The 12,891-nt window shown below is 45.2% G+C and overlaps 1 protein-coding gene across 1 annotated transcript in view; it reads right to left on the bottom strand.

Annotated features, from left to right (window-relative positions):
* Positions 1-12,891, bottom strand: part of GLP2R (glucagon like peptide 2 receptor) — a 1,432,227-nt gene that overhangs the window by 575,360 nt on the left and 843,976 nt on the right. The window contains exon 6 of the mRNA XM_069654470.1: positions 1,371-1,527. Coding sequence (XP_069510571.1) covers positions 1,371-1,527 — 157 coding nt within the window. The remainder of the gene's footprint in view (positions 1-1,370; positions 1,528-12,891) is intronic.

Raw genomic sequence — 12,891 nt, 5'->3', positions numbered from 1 at the left:
GTGTTAGTATTTGGGTTGTGGGTAAGCCTGGTGGTAGTGGCATAGATCAAACATGGATCACAGGCCAGGGACATTAGCATTTGCTGGTTTATTGACTAATGAAACATATGTTAACATAATAGTGCATTTCTGCCACTAGGGTATTAAGTCACAATGTAGATTTGTATAGGTCGATAAAAAAAGATTGATTTAAAAATACTGATTAAAATCGATCATTGAGTCTTTCTAAATCGATTCTTTAAACCCCATTTGCCCACCTCTCTAGCCCATAATCAAACTCCTTCCAACCCTGCACTTACCCTGCTTCACCTGACGCTGCCTTCCTCTTGGTGTGCGGCCATCTTAGGAATGTCAGCTGCTCCCTGTGACGCCCACGAGTGCGATCAGAGGCTGACAGGCGAGGGAAATCGGGGAAGTAAGATGAGGGTTTGTTTTGGTGTGTGCATGTGTGTGTTAATGTATGTGGGCAAGAGGTGGGTGAAAGTTTGTGCTGGGAATGGGGGGAGGCAAGGGTATTGTTTAAAATATATGGATGGTGTTAATGTACGTATTCAAAGTGTAGTGCAGGAAAGGAGGGGGAGGGGCATGAAAGGGTGGCTCCGGTGTGAATCCACCCAATTAAAAAACAAAAAAGCACAGGGGAGGGCGCGGGCCCAATATGCAATATTTCAGCATTTTGTGGGTGACACCAAAACGACCAAAATAAATTGTTCTTTACAGTGTTCGACCTTCGAAATGCGGACATATGACAAAACCGCCAATAGTGTTGGCCTAGCTCTGTGTGGCTCTGTAAGAGAAATGGATGAAGGGGCTGTTAGTTGGATAGATGGAAGATAGATGGGGTAAAAGTGTGGTGTTTGCAGGGATCAGGTTACCTGTGTTTCGATATGAAAAGGTCTGTGATCTTTGGAGAGGGGTATCTACTGGTGCAAGCTATCCATATGGTCAACCCACTGGTTGTGACGAAGATATCTGCCTGGATATTCATAGAAGATGGATAGAGCTGGAGTCTAATAGGAGGTACTCTAGACAAGGTGGTTGTCTAATAAAGAGTGCCTGAATGTTTGCTCCAGCCTTTAGAGGAAATTATAACAATCATTGCTTAATGGTATTGTAATAGTATAACTAAACAGAGTGTGTACTGATGTTCAGATTTTAAGCATGAGCCCTCATTGGGTCCTCTCTACTATTAAACTTCCAAGATTTTTTTTTTTTTTATAATAGGACGCATTTATTGATTGTGCAAAACATTTGATATATTTTTAATATTTTCAACAAGAAACAATTACCGCTCTGCATTCGCAAGCGGAGAGTGCATGTTTGAGGCATTCATTTCATTGGACTTGTATTTATGAATATCAAGATTTTACCTCTGCATCGAAGAAGAAGAGCCATCCCACTTCATCGTTTGGCCGCTTGGCGTAAGCATTCCAAACTAAAGCATCTTTGGTAAGAATGGCTATTGCTCGCAGGATGAAAGACGCAAACAGGTTCATGTGAATGTAGTTACGAGTACAATGGAGTTTTCTGTGGGAAAGAAAAAACACCTATGGTTAAAGTCTATTCCATAAGAGTCGTATTTCTATTTCCCTTTGTAATCCGAAGGCATTTTTCGTGAGGGCTATTTTTAACTTCATTTTGGGCAAGTTTGTTTGTTTGTTTTATTATTTATAACGCGCGCTAGACCCGAAGGTATCAGGGCGCAAAAAGCAACGAGAAAATGTTCAGCTTCGGTTACATTGCTGTGCAGTAATATACATATATATATATATATACAGATTTGAACGAGTTGCTGTGCAGTTAGATAGTTATATACATGTATATACAGATTATGTACAAAGGGAGTAGGGTGGGTAAAGGTGGCTGGATTAATATGGGCAGATGGTCAGAGAGTGGGTGGAGTAAGGCAGTGAGAAACGGACCAGGAAGGTGTAGTGGCGTCGTAAGGGATAGTCTGTGTGTTAGTGGTCATTTTCCTTAGTCCAGTGAATAAAGGTGTGCCTAAAGTGTGAGTAGGTTTGCTCTACCCTTAAGGCGGGAGGAAGGGAGTTCCAAAGTTGGGGGGCTTTCACCGGGAAGCTGCATCCTCCGGTTTTGGAGCGTTAAATCTGGGCACCGTCAGGAGGTTGGAGTTGGCAGTTTTTGTAGGGCGGTTGGAAGAATGTCTCTTGAATCTGTCTATAAGGTAACGTGGGGCAGCAGTTGGAATCCCCACTGGCTCTACATTTCCTTGTACTACTTATAAAAGTGAAATTGTGAGCAACAGAACGGTGTTTTTGCAAGAGCTCCATTTCCCCAACAAAGTGATGTATGAAACATATGGAAAGGAACACTACGGCCTGCTTCAGAAAAAGTGAACGGTTGCTGATGAAAGGAAGTCCTGACCATTCTTTCAGAGGAGCCTCGTATTCTGCAATGGAATTCAATGGAGTGTTTCCCACTTTGGGGTGGTGCACCTTTCACAGTCCTCCTCTTCTGGTTCCGTCCAGTTCTCTCCCAGTCCCATCTACCCCGCTCCTCTTCACTCGAACGGAACCACAAATATAGTATGTTTTCTTTCCTTCTCTGTTCTGAATGGTCACTTATAGCGCCCCCATCTGTTTTTTGTTTTACTTGCTTGTGCTTCGCTATTATAATAGGTGCTCAGCTGTCGCTAGGGTTTATGCTCTCTCCTTCAATGCAATTCTAACATAATAATAAATGGGTAGATGGCATGGACTGACCCCCAGAAAAGGCGAACAAGGGAGACAAATGCACCAGTCGAGGAAGTATGGTCAAAGCAATGCCGTCGGGATCAGCACTGCTGGATTTTGCTTCTGTACTTTGATGAGGGTCTGACACTACGGAGCTAATTTCAGAGGCAGCGAGCCATTACATTTGCAAAGCAGCGTAAACGGCTCCCCACCGCCAAATTGTCTTCATTTGAACTTTTGAGTGCACATTTAAAAGGCAAGAAAGGTGGGGCGTGTACGCCGCAGCCTCTTGCCCTTCACATTTGCACTCCGAAGTGCAAAGTGACTAAACGGGGTCTGGCATGGCAGGCAGTGTTTACTTTTCATTGTGAGAGCCCCAGCGGCCCCCACAATTACAAATAAACCCTACCTGAAATGCAAGGAGGGTTTAATTGTAATTGTAGATGCTTAGCACGTACAGTGGATCTCTACTGTGTCCTGTCTGCTTTATGCTGGTTCCAGCGCAGATGCTGGAGAATTGGCAGAGAGGAAGTGAGAGGCGAAACGCAAGTAAAGCTCTATTGAACATGAGCCCCTATGCATTTATTATTTATTCATTATTTATTAAATTGTTTAAAGCTCATACATAGTTTGACAGCAGCAGAGCGCTCTACAATCTTGGGCTAGCTAGCATTAGCGCTGGTGTCTTTAAATAGAAGCACAGTACTGTGAGTTGCATTCTATGCATCCACTGGGATTAGTCCATGGCCAGGTGCTGATGAAAAAGCTGTGTTTTGAGAGATTTATGAAATTGGAAATTTGTGGGCGCATTCCAAGTCATTACTGGGATCGAGTTCCATAGTGTGTGTGCGTGACAAGAGAAAGAGTGTTTACAGGTCCTCTCTATGTGGACTAGTTGTGATTCAAGCCAGTTGGTTGATTTGCTGTGCAAGAAGCGTGTGCCACCAGATATGAGAAGCGTTGCTGCCAGGTAGCAGGTTTGCTACTTGTGGCTACTTAGTGGATAATACATGCAGTCTTGAACAGTGTCCTAGCCTGGAGAGGAAACCAAAGTAGTTCACATATGATGGGGTGATTCAGTCAATTTTACACACATCCATAATAGCACTTGCTGCAGAATGGAGGACTGCTTTCATGGAAGCCAAGTGAGCAGCTAGGAGCTCTGTCATGAGGGCATTTCCCCCATCGATATGCGAGACCACAAGGGCCTTAACTATAGCCCCGAACCCCTGCAGAGGGATGAATTGATTATTTTGAACTGATTTGTGTATTTTGTGATTGGTGGCGAGTTGGCGCTACGCTGGTTGGGTCTTCTTGGCTATATCTTTCTGGAAGGACACGCTACTCTCAATGGTGATGTTGAATGGTTTTGCTGAATCTGAGATTTCCAGATGAAATCTTTCTAGTCCCATACAATTGAGACATTATTGGACAAGTTATTTTTTTGTGGGCGGACCAATGAGTACAAATTTGGTTGTGGCTTGGTTTGAAGCTGACATCAAGGACTGGATGATGGCTAGGTAATTGCGGAGACAACTGATGTCCTTTTGGCTATTTATTCTCATGAACAACTGAGTATCATCTGCATATTTGTGGATGGCTATATTGGGGGTCTTTGAAAAGTTTACCCAGAGGTTCCATTTAATGGTTAAAAAGGATCAGCTTGAGGATGGAGCTTAGGGGGACTCTGCAGGAGACTTGGAGCTGGTCAGAATGCAATGAATTAATCTGGACGCCCTGATTTATGCCCAAGTGGTAGTAGGTAAACCAATTCAGAACAGTGCCAGGGAATACCATCCTGTCACCGAGGAGGGAGAGGTGGATACACTGGTCGACAGTGTCAAATGCAACAGAGAGGTCAAGGAGGATGAGGGAGCATGAGTCGCTGTTATTCATGATTTGGAAGGCATTATCCACCACCTGGATGGTAACCGTCTCTATGCTACACTTGGGATGGAACCCCGACTGATGGTGTCTGGGAATGACCCTTCTATGAGGGAAGCATTAATGATGCTGACTAATGAATTAGGTGGCAGGGCCATCGATTGATAAATGACGGGGGCTGGGATAATTTCATCAGTAGGAAGTAGGTTGTGAGAAGACATTGGTTTTAGGAGGTCTGAGGGAAAGAGGAGGGAGTTCAGTCCAGAGGGACAGTATGCATGCTGGAGTTCAGGGAGGCTAATGCTGGGAGGTTGATTAGATAATATGTTGAATTTTGTATATTTTTTTAATAAATCTGTGGTAGTTGCTTCTATAAAGGCTGGGGAAGAGGGTCCCCCAGAAAAAAATGTAAGCGTGAGATTATTAATGCAGGTTTACCAAGAGAGTGCCTTTTCATCTTGCATGAGGACTTTTATTTTAATTTTGCCTAACCCCTGCCTACTTCTTTGTAAGGTAGTCCCAAAAACCGATAGGAAAAAACAATGCACAGAATCAGTAATAGAGTGGGCATTTTGCAAGAAAACAGATGTATTACATACAAGTATGGCCGGGAAGGAGAGTCCGCTCTGTAGACCTGAAAAAACTGAAAACGCTCTTGACACGCCCATATTAGTTTACAGGTTTTATAAAGGAAAACCACAAAACAACATTTGTTACAGATATCAAGGGCATGTTAAACCCACACTCCAAATTGGCTAGCCCTTATACAGAAATATAAACACAACCTATATACCCTAAACCCATTGGTCAGTAACCTATCCATGATCAATTAAATGCTGCCCCTATGCATGACTTAATTGTATAGTTATATAGCAAAAATTACTCCGTTTTGATTGGACAACATTATTGATATTACTGTTGCTACAATGGCCTTTTCCCATTGGCCAGGAGAACTTCATGATATGCACGACCCCTGAGATGACCCAATCCTGATGCAAGTGTGAACAGTGAAGTGAGTACCCTGTGGCAACAAAATGGACACACTACCACTTTCTCATGCAGCCAGTCAACTTGGCACCCCTCAGCGATTCTCAGACCTTCCAGATGTACATCTGACAACACATCATGTGACTCCCATCTTCAAACTAGTTACTTTTCTAGCACACATCCTCTCATATCTTTCTTGGGGATCAGGTGGCTTCATGAAACCGCCGCTGAGAAAATGCTCTTGAAGACTAATTTCTGGGATGTATTTGCTCTTTTTAGCCTGTCAGCTGTAGTTCCAATGGTCCAACTGTTCAATGCGGGAAGTAAAGCCACAACCTCTTTCAATACCCTGACTAGGTCTTGCCTCTGAGCCTTGTTCACACCAAAATGAGTCCTTCACTGCTATTACATTTGTCTAATGTTGGGAACATATTGTTACCTATCTCCTGCCTGAAGTATCCGAGTACAGCTAGGTCTTGCAACAATAATTAATCTTTGTGTGGCAGGTCACCCTTTCTCCAAGGCCTTTGCTGTGTGGGTGCTCGGGGGCTGGGGGGGCGATTGCAGTAATACAATCTAATTGTTGCCATGCCGCAATATTACGGGTTTGCTCGCGGAGGCTGCTCTGCACGCCGGGTTAGACCAGGCGTGCATAGCGGCACTAGTGAGCAGACCAGGATGGTAGCAATGGTATCGTTATGAACAGTACCGCTGCTACCATCCTCTCCATTCCCATTGAGCCCATTGGGGGCTCAAATGGGAATAGGGACGTACCAGCTCCGGGTCCCGTGAAAGGGAATTACCAGGCCGTCCCAGGTCAGAATGGCCTGGTAAGTCCCCTTTTGAGGGACTTGGACCTGAGTTTGGCAGTAGCCATGCCCTTGCTAAGGGCATGGCTACCTCCAAACTCGTAATGAGGCCCATTGTTGGAGCCCTCCCTTGTCTTGGCTCCCCTGGATCGCCTCTCTCTCCCTGTTGCTGCAGAGTCTGCTGTTCTGGATGCTGGTATTGCCCCTGAGAGAAGATGAGAGGCCATGAGAATGGCTGGTGGTGTTGTGAGTCCCTCAACCCTATCGTGGCAAAATGAAGTGCACAAGCGTTTTCCCATGCAAGCTCACCTGTTGTATTTTAATGTTGATCTATCCTTCCTGCTTCTTATAGCAGGGGCGCATAGAGTGGACATAGTTGCTTCACTGGTCCGTGAAAGTGTTGATCCAGACTGGCTGCGACAAATCCACTTAGAAGGTAAGTCTTTTGGTTATAATTATAGTTTGTTTATTATAATGTCTTTGGCCTTGATCATTAATAGTAATACTTGCAATGTTGTATCTCTTCCGAATAGGTGTGAAAGTGTAGTTCAGAGTCATGGAGAGACTCCGGGGATTCCCCTGAGGATGATGGAGCTTCCAAAGCAGCTGTTAAATTGGTCTTTATGATGGAACTCTAGTATCAAGTATGGCACGGCCAAGCGTTCGTTAACTATATGATTTCTAACCTGTTGTGTTCTTTTTCCCTTGCAGGAGAATGCCAGCGGCGTAGAGCGAAGTCTGGGTGTTCGGCGCAGCTCTGTGGTTGCAGGATGAAGGTTCCGCGAAGGAGAAGTGGAGCTCCGAGTAGCTGGGTGCTCAGATCACGTGAGAAGAAGGCTTTGACTCCGATAGTGATGGGATGCAGGTAAGAAGCGTGCACAGCGATGGAGCGGCTGGAAGCAGGTAAGGTGTGCCGTCAACGGTGGAGTAGCTGGGTTCAGGTAAGAGGCGCCTTCAGCGATGGAGTAGCTGGAATCAGGTAAAATTCGCCTTCGGCGGTGGAGTAGCTGGATTTAGGTAAGAGGCGTCTTCAGCAATGGATTTGCTGGAATCCGGTAAAATGTCTTCAGAGATGGAGCAGCTGGAATCAAGTGGATGCACAGGTAATGACTGTGGTAAGCGTTACTCTGCAGAAAGCAGAATAACGCGAAGCAGAGTCATGTGGATGGGTTGGCCTCGTATAGGCTGGCCCTGGCCCCTCCCTTTAGCCCCGCCTAGTGGCTCCACCTGGTCCCTCCCAGGGACTCTTGCACATGCCTTCCAATGATGTTCTATAGCCATGCCCAGCCCTGCTGCACTTGCTTTAGGCACAGAGTTGCAAGGCACACTTTTTCATGAACCTGGCGCCAAAGGCACCAGGACTGGGTCCATTTGGACCCAGGAGGTGAGGAAGGACTGGACCCTTGTCCAGTGGCCATGACACTTACACAACCACTGCACCACACCTTGCACTAATATGCAGCTACACACCTCTCCTCCCACACTGGCTGCACACATACTGAGTGTGCCTAAGCACGTTGTTCTACAATATTCTCTCCACTGACCTGGACTGTGGTCCCTGAGGGTGTTCAACCCACAGCGATTTGGATTCACACCAATGGTAAAAGGCATTATACAAATGCCCAATAACATAACATTACATAATATATCCAATATTATACAGTATTCAATGGGTTGTCACCGGAGTACTTTTAGTACTGGTGTGATCATGCCACATGTTTTAAGGCCCAAGATGTGTATAGCTGCACAGTTTTGCACCAGCTAACTGGTGGATTTGAAGTTTCTTCAGCCCTACATATACTTTGTTACAGTAGTCTAGTTTAAAAGAACCAGGCCGTGGTCAGATCCACCTTTTGCAACATTTGAAGATATGGGCATATTTTCCTGAGCACAACTATTTGGAAATGGGACTTGCTGGTTAGGTTTTCAATCTTTCCTAAGGAGACCACGTCTTCATTGAAGACTATCCGTATGATTGTTATCATTCTGGAAATCGGAGAGCAGCACCTAGAGTTTTAGGCCATTGCAAAATTAGGAAAGCAGGGATCTGAGGCCTAAAGTTGAGGATGTCATCTTGCAAGCAAAAAGACATACGTTGTTTAATGCAATCCACTCTTCCATTGGCGAAAGACAAGCAGTAATATTGTTCTGTGCTTGTATATGTTTTTATAGAACAAAACCTCTTTGTGCTTTAATAGAGTATAATAGTGGACAAGGTTTGAATGCATCTGTTTAATGTATCTATTTAACCACAAGAGGGAGAACACTGTAGAATTTTGTTTATCAAAATTCACGCATCTGAGTGCTACCCTGATGCTGGTTCCCTCTGCACCATTGCTGCTGGACCTGCTCACCTCCACTCACTTCTGCCATGTTCATGGTCCTGCAGCAACATATGCCCAGCCACTGTACCTGTTTACCTTCCTTTTCCTCTACCCACGTACCCCTAAGTCCATCACTACCCCACCCACGTACATCCCTTACCCCATACCCACTGTGTAACCCTCTCCAATGCTCTGCTCCTCCCCCCACTCATCAATATGCTCTCCTGCTAAATCCATCAATGCCCACTCACAACTCAAGTACCACCCTGTACCACTTCACATCCCCAATTCCCCTGGTGACTGCCTCCTCCACGTATTACCAGTGATAGAGGGCACCTCCACACATCTCTGCTCCTACGTGGGTGGGGTCTGTCCTAACCACTACCCTGTTGTTCATGGTGGGTGTGGGCATACCACATGATGCCCCCACCAATGATTCCCACCATGGTGAAGCCCCATCCCTTTCTGCTTCACCATGCTGCTCTGCCACCATCCCTAGAAAGGTTGGACCCGTGCATCTATCATCTGTGGCCATGCTGGTTGATGGAGCCCTGCCTGTACATCCACTCTCCTTCCTGTTCCCCAGAACACACCTGTTTCCCCTTTATTTGAACAGTTCTGGCACAAATAATAATAATAATAATAATAATAATAATAATAATAATAATAATACCATCTACAACACCTTCCCATGGCCCACATAAACCCCAACCCCTGCACTACCATTGCCATCCTACTGCTCCCTTGTGTCCTCTTGTAATTATAAAAATATTAGCATGGCACTATCATCAAAGGACCCACACCATCACAAGCACCAATCCCTATGTCATATACCACCTACTCAACCTGCAACCTTTAACTGCTACTCTCTCCATATGTCCTCACCCTCCGCCCCTACTCTGGGTTGACATTCTAGCACTTTGGCACTACCTGTGTCGGTGCATCCAACCCTGGGTAACATTACTTAGCCAATTCAAGTTTCCCAGGCTGACCTCCAACTATGTAATCCCTCTGATTTTCCACCCTCCTATCCCTGAGATGTGTCCTCCGTGCAGATGTCAGGCAGAAGCAGTAACCATCATTGGACTCTGCAACCATTGCAAGCCTTCTTCACCTTCAATTCTAGCGTCATCATATACAAGGCTGTCAGACTATAGTCAGTAAGATTTCCCAAGCACAATGTCAGCATTTATGTTAGCCCATAGCCAGGGGTGTTGCTAGGTCTGGAAAAGATCCGGGGCTACGCTAATGTCGGGACTGTCGGTCTCGGGCTAGGTAGCCTTTTGGTTGTAGCCCCTGAGATTCTATCTGGGGCTACAACCAAAAGACCCGGGGCTATAGCCCCCTAACCCCACCACCCCCATAAGAACGCCTCTGCCCATAGCACACCAGAAATTAGGACAATAGTAGAATACATATCTAATGGCACTTTAATGTAGGATACAGCAGATATGCTTTCTCAGATTATGTCTGAATATATGTTTACCTCTTCATCCCAACTGTAGACTCTACACTCACTGTCACAGTTCCTGAAAGAGCATGTCAGCCTCCTCAGCAAGTTAAAGACAATACATGACATAAGCCTCGACAACCCTTCCACTCACTACCCTACCTAAGACAGTATGAGCTGCTTCCCCCTGTTACCTCACCTGGTTGCTAGTGCTTCCCTTGAAGAGCAAACACTGGCCACTCCCTCCCCTGCCACATCCCCGTCATGCATGTTTCTGATACCCGCAACATGTCCCTTGCCCTATCATAAAGATGTATTCCCTAATTCCCAGAAAGCAATATATCCCCTCACGAAATCCAAAAATGTATCAACATGATGAAAGATTTCACACCCATATCTATCAACAGTTCTTGTGTACATTAATGGGAACACAGAAGCAACATTAAACATGACAAATGTGAAAGATCCCTCTGACATCCGCACTTCATCAGCAATGCACAGCCCCGATGAAAAATTGGGGGGGGTGCAGATCGGTCGGGGTCATGAAACGAGGAGTGGGTGCAGCCTCAATGTAGAATTGGAGGGCGCAGATGTGTAGGAGTGGGAGTAATGGTGATTGTTGGTTAGGAATATTAGATTCCTTCCTTCCCATTTGCACAGCCAATGTCACAGTTCATAGTGCAGCACAAAGCACTTCTATGGTGCTATGTTCTTTAGCCATGTTGGCTTGTTGTGGGTGTCGGGGGCGCTAATACTTTTTCTTTGGGCTGCAGGTTTCTGCGCACATTTCATTCTGTGAATCGGCTCCTGCCGCTACACATTTGCACCTCAAAATGTTCACGCTTCTACGTTAACCTTTGCCCGTCGTCAGTGCTTTTTCTGTAAATTAGGCCTGTGATTGTTCATGATGCCTTACATGCCTTCCAGCAGATTGTAGATTACATCTAGATTTATGTACGTTTTATTGCCAGAAAATGTTGAGGGTTTAACATAACGTGATCAATTTTCGACTTGCTCTTTAATAGCTATATATTGGATAGAACTCTCAGATGCCAATCTATAGAAATCACCTTCACAATTGTTTATAACTTTGCAAGGTGGATTCACAGTGCAAATGAACCAGAATAGTAGCAAGTGAACAGTTTTCCAAATGTTCTACCAATTCAATATCTCTTGTTGATATCACCCATAAGTGGGGTATTAACTGGCAAAGATTAAAAAAGGATGATCTATTCAATGGGTATTCATCAGTACAGGAGAACAGACCTTGGAATCAATAGACTTTTTTCATACCTTTGTACATATCATTACCACTAGGGTTTGAGACCAACCCAGTAGGCATATGACATTTCTTATTTCCCCTTTCGTCAATCTAAAACCACAATGTTCATAAAAGGATATGATCTTGTGCAGAAAAGGGATTAAAGGTGACCAAACCAGTCTCTGGGTTTTGAAGACAGACCAGTGGGCCATTAGCAGTAAATAAACACTTTTCGCTTGTCTTGTTGGCTGAGCTGCATTGACACAAACTTCTGTCCGAGCAGTGCGAACCAGACTCAAATAAGACAGCTACTTTGTTCTAGATGAGGAGCTGGGATCAAGCCAAGATCAAGCAGGGGTTTGCTGTAGTTCCAAACGGCATTCAAAGAATTGTGGACCATGAGAGCTACCAGGGTCGGTTTGACAGTTGGTTCAACAGCAATGCTCCTGGGAACTGGATGCACAGTTCAAGTTGGGAAGTTCAATGCAACATTCAAGGGTTGCAGTTTGATGTGGCCTTCAGAGTCTGTTCGAATCTTGATTTGGATTGGTGACAAAGAGTCAGGTGGAACAAAAAGTGGCTAGAACATGACTTCTATTTCAATGAGCTTCTAGCTTAATCCGTGGCAAAGATACACTCGGCAGCAGCGAACTGGCTCGAACATATGTCACGATCATCTCGAGGATCAAGCAATTGGTAACAGCAGCTTTAGATGGTCATGTTGGTTCTTTTGTTTCAAATGGGTTTGAAACACAGATCACACAGTGGATTGACAGCAAAACCATAGCAGTCCTGTCTGTTCTGGCCCTCAAGTTGCTGTGAGCCCCAATCCAGGGGCTCAGGAAATAGACAGGCCCTTTTTCGAATTCCCCCAAACACAAAGGAGGCAGGCAAATTGCTGTAGGAGACCTTCACCTCCAGTGCTGTCATGGGCACAAGTGTAACTGGCAAAGGGCCAGGTCTTGGTCCAGAAGCAGGTCACCACAAAGGTGCCATTGGGTTGGTTGGGTAGAAGAGTATGCCACTGACTTGGACACTCATCTTTACCTCACTGGCAGAGGGCTTTGGAAAGTCAACTCTCCCAAAAGAGGGCCATGTTAATACGCCCTTCTATCTGGATGGTCCAAAGGTTAATCAAGCAAGGAGTTGCAGACACACATCCACAGGTTATTGGACAAAAGCAAATGTGCTTTAATAGGTCCAATCCCTGTTTTTGACACAAGTGGTCTTTGCCTTCTTACAACATACTCAAATTGCTTTGAGCTAAAGGTGGTGGAGGAGCAGTGGTCGAAGTGTACGAAAAAAAGTAGTGAAACTATGTTCCCTAGTGGCCTGCACTGCTCCCACAGACCCCTTTGCCGTGCCCCCTCCCATGCACAATAAACCCCCAAAAAACATGTGCCTGCTCTTTAAGGAAACGTCCTGTGCAGTGCACTAAAAGTGCAAGTTTCAACTTCTTCCTACACTTTTACTTGAAAACGAA

This window comes from Ambystoma mexicanum, chromosome 3q (genome assembly GCF_040938575.1).
Source record: "Ambystoma mexicanum isolate Mex_15411 chromosome 3q, UKY_AmexF1_1, whole genome shotgun sequence".
Lineage (NCBI taxonomy): Eukaryota > Metazoa > Chordata > Amphibia > Caudata > Ambystomatidae > Ambystoma > Ambystoma mexicanum.
This window is presented reverse-complemented; position numbering and strand designations above follow the sequence as displayed.